We start from the raw sequence: 17,586 nt of genomic DNA on the forward strand, positions 1-17,586 counted from the left end.
TTTATTTCATTTTCTTGCCTAATTGCCCTGGTTGGAACCTCCCGTAAAATGTTAAATACAATTGGTGAGAGTGGCCATCCTTATTTTCCTAATACTAGGAAGGGAAAGCTTTCAGTCTTACACCACTGAGTACATTAGCTGAGGGTTTTTCATTAGACGGTCTCTATCAGGTTGAGGACACTCCTTTCTTTGCCTAGTTTGTCAAATGCTTTGTCTGCCTCTATTAAGATGATCGGGTGGTTTTGGTCCTGTGGGGGAGGAAGAAGAAATTCTCCTCTACCCTCAAGGTCTAATAATTTGGCTTGTCTAATAATCAAATAGACATGAGACAGATTAGCAAGAGAAAATGACTAAATGTAATTATATACATGTGTATGAGAACCATGCATACACAACAGATTCAAAGACAGAAAGGGAAAACGAGGTATACGTATATGACTGTCTGAGCTAAGGATCACTTTGGGGTTTCAGAGGGGAGGAAGGTCACTGCAGGATGATAAAAAGAACAGATGTTTAATGATTAGAAATTTGCGCTGCCCTATAGATAGGTTTTAAAAAAAAAGTTATCTCTGATAATCGCTTATTATGGGCATGGCCCTTAATTCAAATTCTTCTAGATAGTTAAGCTGGGTGGGGTGGGAGGTGGGTGGTGGGGGCAGAAATTTCTCTTGAGCCCTCAGGGTTTTGGTTGCCTTTAGCTCAAAACAATCCACATACCACATAGACACATCTTGGGGTGACTCATTCTGAACCCCTACACTCCTTTGTTAGTATGGAGTATTACATTGTTTGATTTTCTTATCTAAATCAACCTCGCATTCATTCCTAGGATAAATCCCACTTGGTCCTTTTTACATGTTGCTGGATCCGATTTGCTAGTATTTTGTTCAGAAAGTCTGCATCCATATTCATAAGGGATCTTGGTCTATAGTGTTCTTTTGTTGTGATGTCTTTGTTGGGCTTAGTGTCAGGGTAATCCTGGCCTTGTAGAATGAGTTGGGAAGTATTTCCTTTCCCTTTTGTCTTCCCCCCACCCCCTCCTTTGGTACTTTAGCTTCATCGCATCTTCATGGGGTTGCTCTGTGTAACTACCTTGCTCAGTGGGGTCCCAGCCATATCCCTGGAAGTTTACAATTTACTGTGTCATCCATATTTGGCCTCGACTATCCACTGTAGGTGCCTGTGAAAGGGGGTGTGGTGAGAGCTCTTCTCTGGGTAGATAAAAAGTCAGTGCTCTGAAACACCTCATACCTGCTCTCAGGTGGTCATTGGCAAGGCCTTATGGGAGCTCCTGTTACAAAATTGCCCAAGCCTCTTGGTTTGAAATGCATTTTTCTAGGTTTCTGTGGAGGCATTTCAGAACAAGGAACATCTGTTCAGTTATGTGTAGGCTACATGGGAGTGGGGTAAGAGAGTTGTCACCATGTAGGAAGTGGGATTCCATCTGAGAATCTTCTCAAGACACCATCAGGCAAATATCAGGAGAAACGAAGGGGGCTGGCGAAGGCAGAGTGTTCCACGTGGCACCATCTTGTCTGGGAGTCCACCATCCTATCACGCTATCACCATCCCACTGAACCAGACAGGCTGCAGGTGCCACTAAAATCCTATTCCACAAACCACCTGTAAACCTGAAAACATGTATGAAGTTCTGGGGGAAGAGGATATCTGTTTTGGTTTTGCTTTGCTTAAATGGATTGTCATCATTTTGCTGTGAGCAAGTCAACACTGTGTCACACCAACTTTTTCATTTTCAAGAAAGTGGGAAGAGCAGGACAAAGACTCTTCAGTCCCAGGACTAACTAAGCCTGAGGGGAGGTTGTGATAGCCACGGGATGGGACATCGGGACTGCCCGTGGTGTGGGGACAGGCACGGAGCAGGTGCTCAGGACATGGTAACTTTCACGGATTATCCATGCGTAAAAAGCTACTGTTGGGGTTCCCCCAGGGTCCTCCAGGCCTGACAGGTACTCCCAGGGGTTGCCATTGGTATCTGAAGGGCCCCAGGAGTCCCCTGAGCTAGAGGGCTGTAAGCTGTCTGCAGGAGTCTGCTTGCCTCCTTTTAGGACATTGTCTAGAGCTACAGTCTCAGCAGAGCCAATATGAGTTCTGCCAAACACTGAACATGCGTTCACAGAACACTCCCAAAAGCCATGCACTCCCCCCAACTCCATTGTAAGGGAGCGCTCAGGGATTGCCCAGGGCCACTCCGCCAGGCCATACCCTCATCTTACCAGAAGTCTGCCTAATGCCAGCAGCCCCCACACTCCTCAGTGGTGGCGGGAGACTGGATGGAGCCTGGCTGGGTGGAGTATATGTGTTGGAGTGAGGGATCAAGGAGGGTGTCTGCAGCAGTGGCAAGAGGGTGAGATCCAGACCCCTCAGGACCTGGACCTTAACCTTACCTGCCTCCAAAGTCACCCAGGTGAGCAGGGCTAGTCATCTACCTGGTGGTTTGGGCTTCCTCATCTGTGACCTGTGCGGTGATAGGGCTTTCCTAGATTTGGTGAGCTCTGGTCTTCATCTGGCGTGTTATGAGTAGGACGGGCTCTCTGGGTGCAAGTGACAGCGAGGCGGGGTCAGCGAGGCACGGTACAGTGGTGGTGGCGCCAGGGGTTGGGGGCGGGTCCTGAGCTTGGGGCGGCACCGGCGCACGTTAGCGCCGGGCTGGCGCAGCGCGCAGAGCAGCGCCAGCAGCAGCGGCGACAGCAGGTGGGTCGCAGCGAGTCTTGCGGGGACGGACTCAGGCTCGAGAAAAGACGAAGGCTCAGGTACCTGGGGACATGGGCGCGGCGGAGCTGGCTGCGGTGGGCAGCGTTTGTGGGAGCGCCCCGCCCTTGGCTTCCCAGCCCTGTTGGGTGGGGGAGGGAAGGATGACCGCCTGTCTCTGAGGCCAGGTGGCTGCCTGGGCTACGCAGAGCCACTCCTGTTCCGGGTCTTGGAACAGCCTGGCCCAGCTCCCAGGAAGCCTCTGGTTTCCATCTTGCTTTCTGATCCCAGATCACAGAGTGATTCCCAGCAGTACTCCTAGAGGCTGCTCCTTCCTCATGCTCAGGGCCACCTCCAAACAGGCCCAGGTCTGGCTCCACCAGGCTCCCTCTCCTGCTCTGGAGGCAGTTGAAGTCTCTGTACTTCCCTGTGATTTGCCCACCCTGATGGCATGCCCTAACGCCTGCCGCATCCCAGCCCTCCAACAGGCCAGTGGTGCAGATGCTGGGGTCCCCAGGGTGGGGACAGAGCAAGGACTGAAGGCTGGTCAGGACTCAGCTGGGCAGCCTGTCATTCCCCTCTGGCACTGGCAGGTGCCAGCAGCTGATTTGGTGCTCCTTTCAGCTGCTCACCATGGCCCCGGGGCTGCCCAGCACCACCAGCCTAGCGCGCCTCTGCCAGAAGTTGAACCGGCTAAAGCCACTGGAGGGGTCCTCCATGGAGACCTCACTGCAGCGCTGCCTGTCCACGCTGGACCTGACCCTGCTGGGCGTGGGTGGCATGGTGGGCTCGGGACTCTATGTGCTCACGGGCACTGTGGCTAAGCAGATGGCCGGCCCTGCCGTGCTTGTGTCCTTTGGTGTGGCTGCTGTGGCCTCCCTGCTGGCTGCCCTATGCTATGCGGAGTTTGGGGCACGTGTGCCCCGCACAGGCTCTGCCTACTTGTTCACCTATGTGTCCATGGGTGAGCTTTGGGCCTTCCTCATTGGCTGGAATGTGCTCCTTGAGTACCTCATTGGTGGCGCCGCCGTGGCCCGTGCCTGGAGTGGCTACCTGGACTCCATATTCAGCCATCGCATCCGCAACTTCACTGAGGCCCATGTGGGTGTCTGGCAGGTACCCTTCCTGGCCCACTACCCAGACTTCCTGGCCACTGGCATCATCATTGTGGCCTCTGCCTTGGTCTCCTGCGGAGCCCGCATCTCCTCCTGGCTCAATCACGTCCTTTCCACCATCAGCCTGGTCATCATTCTTTTCATCATCATCATGGGATTTGTCCTGGCCCAGCCTCACAACTGGAGCCCTGAGGAGGGTGGCTTTGCGCCCTTTGGCTTCTCTGGCATCTTGGCCGGCACCGCCACCTGCTTCTTTGCCTTCGTGGGCTTTGATGTCATTGCTGCCTCCTGCGAGGAGGCCCGGAACCCAAAGCGAGCCGTGCCTATAGCCATCGCCGTCTCACTTGGCCTGGTGGCCAGCGCCTACATCCTCGTCTCTACTGTGCTCACCCTCATGGTGCCCTGGCACAGCCTGGATCCTGACTCGGCCCTTGCCGATGCCTTCTACCGGCGGGGCTACAGCTGGGCTGGTTTCATCGTGGCAGTTGGTTCCATCTGCGGTAAGGGACCCTTCTGGACAAGGTGGGCAGGAACAGGGCAGTGTGGCCCTGCCCCAGGCCTCCCAGGGAACGCATCTTCATCTGGGCTTCAGTGTTACCAGTTGCATAATGGGCCCAGAAAGGTGCTAATTATTAGACTGTCCACCCAGGCTTGTTGGGAGGGAACTATTGCCCCCTCCCAGTTGTATGTTATTAGTTTGGGGCATCTACTTCCAGGTCCTTTCCTGGCAGCCCTCTTCTGATTCTCCAGTGGGCCTGTCACCTAAACGGGGGTGTCCTATTCCTGGGTGGTGGTGGGGGTGACAATTCAGCACCCCACGTACACTCAGGCTTACTCTGATAACCCAGACAAACTCATGTCAATGTTCCCAAGGGACTGCCTGTGCCTTGGCTCCCAGCAGAAGCCCCCAGTGGGCCTGTCCACTATGCTGACCAGTCCCCTACCCTCTGCCACAGCCATGAACACTGTCCTGCTCCTCAACCTCTTCTCTGGGCCACGAATCATCTACGCCATGGCCATCGATGGGCTCTTCTTCCAGGCGTTTGCCCATGTGCACCACCGGACGCAGGTGCCCATGGTGGGCATCCTGGTATTTGGGGTCCTCATGGCTTTCATGGCACTGCTGTTGGACCTCGAGGCACTGGTTCAGTTCCTGTCCATTGGCACTCTGCTGGCCTACACCTTTGTGGCCACCAGCATAATCGTGCTGCGCTTCCAGAAGGCCCCTCCGTCTAGTTCCTCAGGCCCAGCCAGCCCTGGCCCTGTGACCAAGGAGTACGACTCCTTCCAAGACCACACCCGTCTGGTGGGCCCTGAGCAGGCCTCGGCCCCTGAGCCTGGGCAGCTGCGGCCAGCCCTGAGGCCCTACCTGGGCTTCCTGGGTGGGTGCAACCCTGGAGCCACCGTGGCTTGGGCACTCGGTGTCATGGTGGCTTCAGCCATCAGCCTGGGCTGTGTGCTGGTCTTTGGGAACACGGCCCTGCACCTCCCGAACTGGGGCTACATCCTGCTGCTCCTGCTTAGCACCACTGTATTTGCACTCAGTCTTCTTGTCCTGGGGGCCCACCAGCAACAGCGCCGGCAGGACACCTTCCAGGTACCTCCCCCAGCCAATACCCACTCACTGTCAGCCCTGCCCGCTCCCTTCACCCCTTCCTCCTCTGCCATGGCAGGATGAACCAGGCCTCATAGGGCTGGGGAGGCCAACATGCCCATCCCCCTCTCTCTGTTTGGAGAGTGGGCCCCTGTCTCCAGAATCTGCAGAGGTGGAGAAAGGCTCTGTGGATCCAGGGCCTGCAGACTTCCTGCAGCCCCGCCCAGCCCAGCCCTGCCTTTTCCCTCAGGTCCCCTTGGTGCCCCTGACTCCAGCCCTGAGCATCCTACTCAATATCTGTCTCATGCTGAACCTGAGCTACCTGACCTGGCTGCGCTTCTCCATCTGGCTGCTGATCGGTGAGTGAGGGCCAGGCTGGAGCCCTGGGTGGGCTGCAGGAAGAGGGCAAAGAGGGCAAAGGGCTTAGACCTGCCCCTCAGGCTTGTACAACCCCTGCAGGACTCCTGGTGTATTTCGGCTACGGCATCTGGCACAGCAAGGAGAACCAGCAGGAGCCGCAGTGGCCAGCCACCACACGTTATGTCGTGTTCCCCGATGGCAGCCTAGAGGAGACGGTGCAGGCCGTGCAGCCCCCCAGCCAGGCACTGGTCCAGGAGCCCAGCCGCACGGAGCAGATCACCAGTCCATGAGGACAGCTGGGGGTCTGCCCACCCTCCTCTACCTCCTCAGGAGGCCGAAGGGGCTAGGAGCCCCCTCTGTCTGGGGCAGCTCATGTTTGTAGGCCTGCCCATGCTAGAGGGTCCTTAGCCCAGGTTCCGAGCTTTGGGTCTTCGGGAGTGGACCATGGCCAGAGCAGGTATGGTGGACTCTTTGCCCAGCACCTTTCAGTTTATGAGAACCCCAGTTTATGGGGTGGAGCGGGCAGGGAAGAGGCCCGCAGCCCCAAGGATCCACAATTATAACTGCTCAACCTGCCATGTGGCCTGCTGCTATGTCCACTGTGGCGTTCTTTGTGGCACTGAGTCCTTGCCTGCCCACCCCTTCCGAACCAGGTAATTGTCCCTAATCCTCAGCAGAGACACCTAGGTTCCGCAAGGGAGAGGCACCAGCCCTGGGACAACCCTGAATCAGGGACACAGCCAGCCTGGGTCCCAGGGTCCTGCCCTTAGGCTGGTGCCTTCTGCCCAGCTCAGAAGAGAGCTACACACACCCCTACAAACACCAGGTGAGGAGGGGGTCCATGACAGGAGCAGGTCCTGACAGGCTCCCTACCCCCGGGTTCTCCACATGTCCCCTTCAAGGGTGGATCCAGAGCGCAGAGCCTGGGCCCCAAGGAGGCTGCCTAGAAAGGGCAGCAGAGTTCCGGGGTCATCTTTGTGTCCCAGGGCTCCCAGAGAGCAGGGCATGTGCCAGTGGCTGCCCAGGAATATAGCGGCACAGGCACAGGTATATCTCTCAGGTACAGGCCCACATGGTCCACATGACTTCCCTGAGGAAGCACACCTGCATGCAGACTGAGGCAACAGCTGTTTCCAGGCTCAGGTCCAGCTGCCAACAGCTGGTGCTCATTGTCTCTCTCTCTCTGCCCACCCCCTCAAGGGCTTTGTGAGAAAGGCTCAGGATAGCACACACATGTGTGTGGGTATACAACCACCTAGGCCTACTCCAAATACTTTCCAGCCCACCTGGTGGCTGTGAGGCCCCAGTCCTTGGGGGGGACCCCAGGCCCACTCTGCCCCTGCCCCCACTGATCTCCCCAAGACTGGTCTATGTCCACCATAGATGTCTCCAACTCCCTATTCCTGCCTGTAAGGACCACACAGGAGGATGCTGGCTTTGGCGGGCTTTACTCCTCAACTTTTAAAAAAATTTTATTGGGGAACAGTGTGTTTTTCCAGGACCCATCAGCTCCAAGTCAAGTCGTCGTTTTCAATCTAGTTGTGGAGGGCACAGCTCACTGGCCCATGTGGGAATCGAACCGGCGACCTTGGTGTTATGAGCACTGTGCTCTAACTAGCTGAGCCAACTGGCTGCCCTGCTCCTCAACTTCTTACAGCCATGTTATCGGCTTTCTCTGGGCCCCGAGGACAATCAGGGACATATAACCCTGCTCCAGTAACCAGGCCTCAAGGCCATGTTCTCTCACCCTGGCCCTTTGGAGCTCCCCTGCCCGTGCCCACTACTCGTGATTGAGAGGCAGCAGGGATCCAGAGCTCTGCTAAGCCTTCAGGTCCAGATGATTCCAGATGCTGCAACAGCCTGAGCCCCATCCCATCCCTCCCCAACTGGCCCATGTCACTCCATTGGCAAGCTGCCAGCACACCCCTGGTCAGCAGGGACCCATGAGGAAGCAGCCCCTCGCCTCCCTGGGCTGAATACTCCCAAAGCCCTGCTCCTGCCCCGGGACCAGGAGAGGGTTTGACTCCTGGGTGTCCTGTCCCTCCCCTTCTGACCGTGGGTCTCCAGAGCCGAGTGAAAGTCTCCAGCAGGCAGGACTCAGACCCCCGGAGGATTCCAAAGCCCAAACCAGGCCAGCCAATGGGGGCCTCTGTGACCTTTGTTAGGGACATTCCTTCAGCCACTGGGTTCCACCTGGGGTCATGGTCAAGGCCTCCAGCATGCAGTTACCCAGACAAGTTTTTAGGCGTGACACGAGGCAGGAGTGAATTCCAGATGTACATCCTCTCCACCCCCATGGCTCCCAGGAAGCCCAGTGAGCAGGTTCAAGGGGGTTGGGCTGTGGGGGGGGGTTGGCCACCAAGGAGGTATATAGAAGGTCACAAAGACCCCAGTGACTACCAACTCAAACCCTTCATCGTCTCCTCCCCATCCCAGCTCTCCATAAACAGAGAGCTGCCACGGGGAAGGGGTCAATACTCCAGCTGAGCAGATGTGGGCCCAAGAGGTGCCTGTGCCCTTGCCTGGGGTCCTGGTGGGTTTGATCATCTGCCACCCCACTCCCCATTCCATGGACAAGGACCAAATCTGGATGGTACCTGCCCTAGGCAACCCAGCACCAGAGCAGCTGAGACAACCCCTCTTGTCAGGCCTCCCTACCTTGCTGTGGACTCTGGCTGCACAGCGCCCAAAGCAGCAAAGCTGAGAGGGTGGGGGCTTGACCTATGATGAGTGCTGGCAGAGGGAGGAGGGCAGGGAGCCAGGCAGGGCTGGAGTCAGTAGGAGGGCCAGTGCTGACAGCTGGTGAGTGGGCCACTGCTGGGAGCACTAAGGGCAGAGCCCGGGAGAGAGTTCTGCAGACACAGACACAACGGGAGCCCCACTGGACCAGCGCCCTGCCATGTGCTGCCCAGGGCTCTGCTCTTCTCCATGGCTTCTGTTCCATTGCAGACCTCTATACAAGACTGGTTTCAGTTGCTCCCCGACGCTGGAATCAGGGGAGGGACAATCTGCCTGGGAATTGAAGGTAGAATTCTTCTCCCACCCTCCAGCCTGGTTCTGCTGGGGTTTCATCCATGAGGTCCCCAAGGTGGGGCCTCTACCCTTCCCAACCCCCAACCAGTAGGAAATGGTTACAGGCCTCAAGAATGGACCAGGAGACAGAGCCTGGGCAGGGCCACCCTGGCGTCGATGTCGGTCCCAGCAGCAGCAGTGGCCATTGGGGAAGGTGCTGGGTCCCTCTATGGCACCTGGGCAGCCAGGTGTGGGGTTGCGGAGGCTGGCTCTGTCTGCTCAGGGTTGGAGGTCACCTTCGGGGCCTTTGCCTGCAGATGAGGACAGCAGGTTGGGGCTCCGGCCAACACCCTCTAAGTGTAGCAGCTCCCAGTGGTGGGGCAGGACCACTGCTTACCTCCTCATACTTGGTCGTCCAGTAGAAATGGGATTCTCCATCCACGTACAACAGCAGCAGGTCACAGAAGAAGGTGATCTGGGAGAGGCAGGGCAGACCCGGGTCCTGGCTCCAGCCTACCCTCCCACCCCGCCCCCCCAGCCGTCACCCTGAGACTCAACAGCAGGCAGAGGGGACTGAGCGTGCATTCAGGAAGGCCTTGCATATGCTCGCCGAAGCCAGAGGCAGCCCACATTGGCCGGACTCACCACGCCCAGCCAAGCCACTCCAGTGCCCAGAGTGATGGTTGTGGGGATGATTCCAAACTTCCCTGCCTGAGAGACACCTGGGCTGAGCCTCTCGGGCCATGGCTGCTGCCCTCTGCCACCCCTGCCCTGCCCGCCCCAGCCAGCCCCTCCTACCCGCCCCGTCACCAGGATGTCGAAGCGGATCCCGTACAGCTTGAGCAGGCTCCGCGCCTCCACACCCGAGGCCTCCCACCAGTGAGTGGCTGTCCTGGGGGCAAGAGACAGTCTGGTGGTCTGCTCTGCCCGCTCCCAGGCTGGGCTGGCCTCCGCCAGCCCTCCATCTTTCTCATCCATTAACTCCATCAACCCCCAGCCCAAGTCCTGGGTCTCAGCTCTGTCACTGCTGAGGACACAGGGGAAAAGCAAACCGGGACCTGCCTCTCAGAAGCTCCCTGCCTGCTAAGGGAACAGACAGAAGGGTCCCTAAAAACACCAGCAGTGTGTGTGTGTGGGGGGGGGGGCAGGAGATAGGGGCAGGCCCAGGGGGTCCAGAGAGGGGAGCTCACTCTCCCCTAGGAACCAGATAGGCTTCCTGCAGGGGAGACTTTCAGGCTGCTTTTCCAGGGGTCAGGAAGGCGTTCTAGGCAGAGCGAGTAGGGCCGATGAGAGCACAGAGGTGAGAGCAGGACGGTGTGGGCAGGGAGCCAGCCCGATGCAGTTACAAAAGGCTCGGGGGTCAGCCAAGCCAGGCCAGGTAGCAATGTCAGGGGTGTCACCTCCAGGCCTGGAGGCTGTGTGCACATATATGTGTGAGCAACAGCTGAGGCGGTGACCTGAGGTGGCAGAAGGATTCCGGGTGGGGAAGGAGGGGGCTCTGAATAGGAGACTCAAAGACGTGACAATAAATGACATGCAAGATCCTTGAGTGTATCCTGCTGGAGAATAAGATTTAGGACCATTATTGGCACAGTTGGGTAAATTTAAATATTAGATTTATTCTGCCAATGTTAAATTTCTTGAGTGTGACAATAGGACAATGGTCACCATGGGGAAGGTCCTCATTCTCAGGACAGTGTTGAGGGGGATGAGTGTCTAGATATCTGCCACTTACTTTCAAATGGTTGTGTGTGAAATCTATCTAAATATACCTGGCTCACTCTAGAGAGGGAGAGAGAAAGCAAATGTGGCAAGATAGTAACAAAAATAAATAAATACATAAATAAAAATGAGACAAACAAACCCGGTGAATCCTGTTGAAGAGTATATGGGTGTTTATGTTACTAATCTTTGAATTTTTCTATAGATTTAAATTTAAAAAAAAATAAAAGCTTAAGGGAAAAGTACAAAAGAAAGCTCCCTGGGCTGTGGAGAGAAGATGCTGGAGGCAGGGTGGGGTGGGGGGACTGGGGGTGAAGGGTCCCAGCTGTAACATGGGGTGTGGGGACAGATAGGGTGAAGGGGGAAGGGCTCAGGAGGGAGGCTGGACAGAGCCTTGCTGGGGGACCTAGAGATGAGAATACCCCCTCCTGCCCCTGGGACCCCCCACTCGTGCTTGCCGCAGAATATCCAGAGGGCTGGGCTGGGCTGGGGTCTGTCCTGGCTCTACAGGAGGACAGGTGGAGGGGGACCTGGCTGAGGAAGGCACTGGGGGCAGTGGGGGTGGCACCTGAAGTTGTAGCTCCTCTCTTGCAGCTGAAAGGAGTAGTGGGGTCGGCAGTCGGAGCCCCCAGCGTCCAGGTCGCAATCCCAGAGGACACGGATGCCCACAGAACCGCCCTGCACACAGCACACAGCTGCTTCACTGGTACATGGGCTCAGGACCCCCTCCCTGAGCCCTCCCGGAACGCTGCCCCCCTACAGACCCACCAGCAATGCCAGGTCCTCAAAGTCCCCTCCAGCCGCAGCCACAAGGTCCCCAATTCTGAACACTGGGCAGAAGGGGCTGGAGAGTGGATCATAGCGGCACAACTTGAAATAGGTGTTGTCCCACGTCTCCAAGGCGTTGGACCTGAGAGGGGCCGGGGAAGGCGGGTGTCAGGCCAAGCAGAGAACAAGGAGGGCCTGGGGCCAGCCAGGACCCACCCACACTTACTTGGAGAAGCTGAACTTCCTGAAGGTGACTGTGTTTTTGATGAACAGTGTGAAGTTCTTGGCCTGGAGCAGCAGGGGCTTCCTGCCGGTGGGGGAGGGGCATGAGGGCCAGGCTCTGCTGTCCTGGGGCCCTGCTGGGGGGGGGGGGGGACGACTTACACAGGCACAGTGCTGCTCTCCACGGGGCACCAGCCCCGGATCTCACAGGTTCTATGGGTCCCGTTGAACACCACACACTGGCCGGTTTTTATGCCTTGAAAACATAAGACAAACTCCAGGCCTGGAGTAGGGGAGAGCGGGCAGGGGGCTATTGGCAGAAAGGAGAGACGCCGAGGCACCTCCAGTTCTGCACTCAGGAGCCACCCAGCATCCCAGCCTGTCCCCCAAACCCCATTCCCAGTGGAGGCTGTGGCAGACAGTTACCATGGCTATGTGTCCCTGTCTCCCCTTCAGGACAGTCCTCGTGGGCCCAGCAGTTAGCCAGCGGGATGGAGGGGTGCTGAGGTGGATGAGAGAGCAGAGTTGTTCAGGGCCCAGAGGGTGACCCAGCTCTGCAGTCTGAAGGAAGACACCCCTCCCCACCTTAGCCCCCCAGCGTTCTCTGTGTTTGGCAGCACATGAAAAGCTGGAGGATGCAAATAAAAGGGGATGGTCAGAGCAGGGAGGGTGAGCAGCTCCCCCACCCCCCAGTTCCCTTCTTAATGGGGACAGAAGTGATTCATTGAGGCCCAGCTGCTCTGGTTCCAATTCAGATCATACAAGGGAAGGTGGAGGGACCCTGGGAAGGGCAAGTTTATGTCAGGGTGGAGGCGCTGGACATGGACAAAGGACAGGACCCTAGTCCAAGGGGCCTGGGAAGTAGGACCCCACAGACCAGGCCCTTCCCTGACTGTTTTTCTGTAAACAGCGACATTAATGCGTGTACACAGTCACAATGTTCTGGCGATCAGCCAGGAGGGGCAGGGGGTGAGCTTTCTTGGGGTCCCAGACCCCAGAGGGGGAGGTACTCTCATGGGCTAGGCACTCAGACACGGTTCTGCCTGCACAGAGGACGGACCCCACTGTCCAGGGCACCCAGTTTAGGGGCAGCAGGAGGAACACAGTGCCAGGGAAGGGCTCGGGGACTCTGAGAAGCCAAATGAGACAGTGGGACTTCGTGGGCTGTGGGACTGTAATAAGTGGGCAGAAGACAGTATAGGGCCACCTGTCCTGCCTCATTGCCCCTACCTGTGTCCTGAGTCTGCCCCTCCTCTCCACCCTGGCTGGGCCATCTCCTCTCCTGGTCCCATGGCGACCACCATGGGTCCTGCCTCTGTCTCATCAGCCTCAACCCGGCAACCCAAGTGGTCCATCCCACGCACAGAAGATGAAGTGCCCCTCCCCTGAGCAGAGTGGTTCTCTGCTGCTTCTGGGATTGAATTCATCTCTTCAGTGGGGCTCACAGGCTCCCTGAGATCTCGGGTTACCCCCTTCGGCCCCAGTTCAAATGTAGGCTCCAGCCCCCCTCAGCAGCAGGTGACCCTGGAGGTGCCTCATCTCACACAGCTCAGGTCCTTTGCCTACAAGCCCCCTCTGCCTGGTCATCCTTAAGGTCCCACTTGAGTGGGATCCAGTCCTGTGGGAAACCTTCCTTGAGGCTCCAGGCTGGCAGAAGCACCTCCCTAGGTCTCTTAGCTGTAGCTTCTGTGCCCATCGCAGGACCTGCCACCTTGGCTGGGCTGTCGGTACAGGAGTTTCTTGAGGTACAGGAAGACAGAGCTTTGCAAGCCCAGCACAGGGCCTGGCCCAGGGGCAGGCTTAGCAGTGTTTGCTGAAGGCTATGACGCTACAAGGAGCATAGTGCATGTGCTAGGAAGGACCGGGTGACCAGAGCCCCTGAAAGGAGCTGGCAGGAGCTCAGGCCAGTCTCAGGGAGCTGGGGTTCAAATTAGATAAATTACTTCCTGGCCTTGGCAGTTTCTTAGGAAAGGCCAGAAGCTGGGACATGGACAAAGAAGAATCACATGGATTCCAGAAAACACAGAATCAAGGTCTCAGCAAAATTTCAGAATAGTCTACAAATTGAACATTAAATAGATGTCTTCTGAGCATTTAGAGAGGGCAGGACATCAGGTGTGCTTGCCAAGCATACACACACTCTTTGTGCACGTGCCACCCCTCCTTTGTGAACAGGGCCAACCAGGGACATGTGGCATCCCCAGCAACTGTGGTGGGACCAACCACAGGGCTCAGGGGATAGGTGACCACACAGTCCAGCATGTGATCCAGCCCAGCAAATAATTAAATGTTGGATTCAAGGAAGGAAAGATGTACCACAGAAGTAGATTTCCAAGGCTGTGTTCCGGGCTCCTACTGTTCAAACAAAATTTACACCTGGGAAATGGTACACTTAAAAATGATGAAAATGATAAATTTTATTCTATGTGTATTTTATTGCAATAAAGAACAGTGGGAAAATATCCACAGCTGGGGAGAAGAGTGAGGGCTCTGTGAAACACACTGGATCCCCAGGAAATGCCTATAACGCCGAGACCAGCTCAAACTGGTCCTATCCTGTTTCTAACAAGACCTGGAACCAAAGTTTCTTAGAACATAACTCACAAGTAACACTTGCGAACCCTTAACTTCTCCCTGCCCGCCCCCCCCCCCCCCCCGCCTCCATGGAACCAAAGGACCGGAACATAACCAGAACCTGAACCTGAACGCAGGAACTCTTCCAAAAGCAAAGTGTCTGCTGTCCAGGAAGATCCATTGCTGAAACCCTTTAAAATCCCACTCCAAACCCTGGGTCAGGGAGACGGATTTGAGCTTTGCCCCATCTCTCCTTACTGGCTAAATTCCCAAGTAAAAGCTCTTTCTTTTCTCAAAAGCTGATGCCAAAGTATGTCGGACAGAGAACCCTTGCTCAGTAACATGCCCAGGTGAGGGTAAAAAGGTGGGATTTCAAGGAGAGAATATGCATTTCTGCATGAGAAATAGGCTAAGGGTGGGGAACTCGTGTTTCACCCACAGTCATAGGGAAAAATTCCCAGAGGTCATAAGTGAGCCTGAAGCCAGCATAAGCAAGAATGTGCTGTGTTTGCCCACAAAAATGAAAACTGCCTCAGGACACATTAATAGAGGTTGGGCATAGAGAAGGTGAAGTGACCTTCCATCGTGGCTCTTGCTATTAGAGCCCACCTGAGCACTGTGCCCAGCTCTGGATGTCACACTGACCCACTGACAACCTGGAGAGTGCCCAGAGGCAGAGCCAGGATGGGAAGGGGCCCGGATATCCCAGAGTGAATGACAGTGGAAGGTGCTGGGAGCAGACTGCTCAGAGGCCTGGAGTCCTGTCACCCACAGGCTGGGAGGCCTTGGGTAAGCAAGTCAACCTCGCTGAGCCTCTGTCTTCTCATCTTAAATGGGGATTGCAGTCATTCCTACCAGGCAGGGTGCTTGTGAAGACTAACTGAAATGATACATGAAAAGGTTCAGCCCAGGGCCTGGGAAACAGTAACCCCTTCTGAGCCCTCAGTCACCTGGGGAGAAGAAGGGAGGACATAGCAGGTTACCCAGGGCTAGCAGAGGAACTGGGGACTCGCTGGGAGGCTCCTGAGCAAACTTACCTCTGGACATCTGCCCTGAACTTGTTCTGGCGTCACAAGGAAATTGGTCACCAAAAAGAACACATTCTCTCCCTAGAAGGCAAGTGTCAGAGTTGGTGCCTACATGGTTCCTTCAGTGGGAGAGGCCAGAAGCTGGCAGCGTAGTTTGTGGGGGAATGGGTCCTGGTCCCAGGAAAATCAACCCTGTGCCCCAGGGAAATGCCTCCAGTGAGGCAAGTTGAGGCAGAAATGGGAGGCTGGCTGGGTTTCTGGCCATTTCTGAGTCTATGCCTGTCTCTTTGAGACCAGTTTATTTCTCACATTCACTTTCATTCACTCCACCAGAATTTTCCAAAAGCCTCTTGTTTCTAGGCCCTAAAGATCCAGAGCTGAGTTGGGCCAGGCACCCTGCCCAGGCTGGTGGGGAAGAGGACCCCTCATTGAACGCATGGCTAAGAGCCCAGGGAACATGTGGTGAACTCTGCCTGGGAACAGGGTGGCCAAGAATGGAAAGGGTAGCTGGCTCCTGTGTGCTGAGCGTGAGAGCCCTGCAAAGGGGAGGCGAAGGCTGGGCAGAGGGCAGAGGGATGTAGATCTGAAGGGACTTAGCGGCCACCATCATGGACAGGGAGCCTTCAAAGGGTGGAAAGCAAGAGTTGGCAGGCTCTGATGAGGTCACAGGTGAAAGCTCAGCCTGGTTGCTACATGGATGACCCATTAGAAGACCACCGCCTCATCCAGCTGTGGCATGGGCAGCAGTGAAAACTGTTAGGTAATGGAAAGGACAGGGGGGAGGGACAGGGAAGTCTCGAGCTGTGTCCAGCGTTGGCACTGGTGTATTAAGAGGCCACACTGGGAGAGGGAGATGATTTCTCTTCGGATGTGGTGGGTGTGCACGCAGGTCGTCAGCGGGGCTACAATTTAGGCATCAGTAGGACAGAGGTAGAAACAGGCTTTGGGCAATCTGGATGGAAGGAGAAAGGGCTGGAAATGCAGTGTGAGAGGGGCAGAGGAGGAGCGCCTGACAGCAGCGCCCCAGATCAGGGAAGACAGCAATCAGGAAGCTCCAGGCCCTGGTCCCCCATGACCTTCCCACCCCACCTTGAAGCTCAAGTCTTGAGTTCCCAGGCATTCCATTCTTTTCCAGATGCAGTCTTTGTAAATGTAGTTCCCCTGGCCTGGCTTCCTGACCCATTCCTTTATTCACCTGGAAACCTCTTACACATCCCCAGTGGCCCTGTCTAGGTGTCGCTCCTCTGTAAGCTCTTTCTGAAGCTGGCCCTGTGACAGTGCCAGCCCCCTCCTCTGGCATCACATGCCTCTCTCACACACACTCACGACAAGGGTGGTATCAGAGGTGTCAGCGCCTGGCAGCAGCACCAAGGGCACCCACCTGTGCCGGCTTCACGAAGTCAGCCACGTCCCACAGCCGAGTCCCCAGCTCCTTGATCTGGGTCACAGAAACCCCTTTGAGTTTGGTGATAACGGAAATCTGGGGATCCAGGTCCTGCTCCTGGTAACCTTTCTTGACGATGAGGGCCCACCTAAGGAGGTGATGGGCAGTATGGTGTGTCCCCGGCACATGGTGAGTGGTGGCAAAGCTGGGTCCTACCTGCTCAGCCTCTCTCCCTCACACCCTATAGGCTCCCAGTGGTGGCTCAAGGCCCCTGCCTCCTCTCCCTCATTTCCCACCCCAAACACCCTGCACAGGCCAGAAGCACAGGCCATTCATCAGAGAGCCAGTGCTCTCATGGGTGTCCTTATCAGGCACCACGGACTTGGAGATGTCCACTACCACGTCCCTCACCAGCCAACACCCTCCTCCTGCCCCGGCTAGACCCAGCTTCCTCCTTAAAGATTCCCCTGACCCAGCTGGACCTGGTGGTCGCTATCAGGGGCCTTACTGCTCCAGCTCTCACAAGTGTCAGGGACTACTGCCTGCCCCACCTAGGGCCTCCTGGATAGGTATGGGGTTCATCTTGCTCTGTGCCCAGAGCCCAAAGTGGGGCTGGGCACAAGGCCCAGGAAAATAGGCAGGTGGGCACACAGGAGAACACAAGCTCATGGCTTGCTATTGCACCTGCTAGACAAACAGAAATCCTTCCTTCTGCCTACCCGCTACCTTGTCCTAACCTGCCCCACTCCACTACCACCAGTCTGGCCCCTGAAGAATCAACCCTCAATCCCCAACCCAGCAGGACCAGTCATGGTCCCGCCAATGTGGCCAGGAGCCATTCTCTTACCCTACCACGTAGACGACGACTCCAAGCTGCAGCAGCCTTTGCAGGACACCCACCCGCCAGTTCCTGGTCATCACATACTTCTCAGTTTTGTAATCCAGAAGCCCCCAGCCTGCCAGAGCCCCTGGGGAGCCCATGCTCCCAGCTCTTGCTTGCTGCTGGGACACATGAGTCAGCACAGCAGCTGCGGTCACAGTAGAACAGGAGGTAAAGCAGGCGCCCAAGCCCAGCCAGGCCAGCAGCTATTAAAGGAA

At 56.3% G+C, this 17,586-nt stretch overlaps 2 protein-coding genes across 6 annotated transcripts; one reads left to right on the forward strand and one right to left on the reverse strand.

Annotated features, from left to right (window-relative positions):
• Nucleotides 1-2,631: 2,631 nt before the first annotated feature.
• SLC7A4 (solute carrier family 7 member 4) lies at nt 2,632-7,279 on the forward strand. 2 transcript variants are annotated; one of them, XM_019757710.3, is made up of 5 exons: nt 2,632-2,771; nt 3,334-4,324; nt 4,781-5,421; nt 5,669-5,777; nt 5,878-7,279. In XM_019757710.3, exons 2-5 carry the CDS (start codon nt 3,343-3,345, stop codon nt 6,066-6,068), a joined length of 1,923 nt encoding a protein of 640 aa, XP_019613269.3. In that variant the 5' UTR covers nt 2,632-2,771; nt 3,334-3,342; the 3' UTR covers nt 6,069-7,279. The 2 variants fall into 2 exon arrangements, with proteins under 2 accessions (XP_019613269.3, XP_088657010.1); XM_088800884.1 differs by having other exon boundaries at nt 2,641-2,712; nt 5,878-6,200.
• On the reverse strand, nt 7,208-17,583 carry P2RX6 (purinergic receptor P2X 6). Of its 4 annotated transcripts, none has more exons than XM_019757706.3 (12): nt 17,336-17,581; nt 16,486-16,636; nt 15,114-15,185; nt 11,929-12,004; nt 11,665-11,785; nt 11,507-11,587; nt 11,281-11,422; nt 11,081-11,190; nt 9,589-9,682; nt 9,436-9,501; nt 9,188-9,265; nt 7,208-9,101 (listed from the first exon to the last, which is right to left on the reverse strand). In XM_019757706.3, exons 1-12 carry the CDS (start codon nt 17,467-17,469, stop codon nt 9,018-9,020), a joined length of 1,209 nt encoding a protein of 402 aa, XP_019613265.3. In that variant the 5' UTR covers nt 17,470-17,581; the 3' UTR covers nt 7,208-9,017. The 4 variants fall into 4 exon arrangements, 3 of the variants coding, with proteins under 3 accessions (XP_019613265.3, XP_019613266.3, XP_074177603.2); XM_019757707.3 differs by having other exon boundaries at nt 11,665-11,758; nt 17,336-17,579; XM_074321502.2 differs by lacking the exon at nt 9,436-9,501 and having other exon boundaries at nt 11,665-11,758; nt 17,336-17,580.
• Between the last annotated feature and the right edge of the window lie 3 nt (nt 17,584-17,586).

This window comes from Rhinolophus sinicus, chromosome 9, assembly GCF_057876585.1.
Source record: "Rhinolophus sinicus isolate RSI-liver-muscle chromosome 9, RSI-T2T, whole genome shotgun sequence".
Lineage (NCBI taxonomy): Eukaryota > Metazoa > Chordata > Mammalia > Chiroptera > Rhinolophidae > Rhinolophus > Rhinolophus sinicus.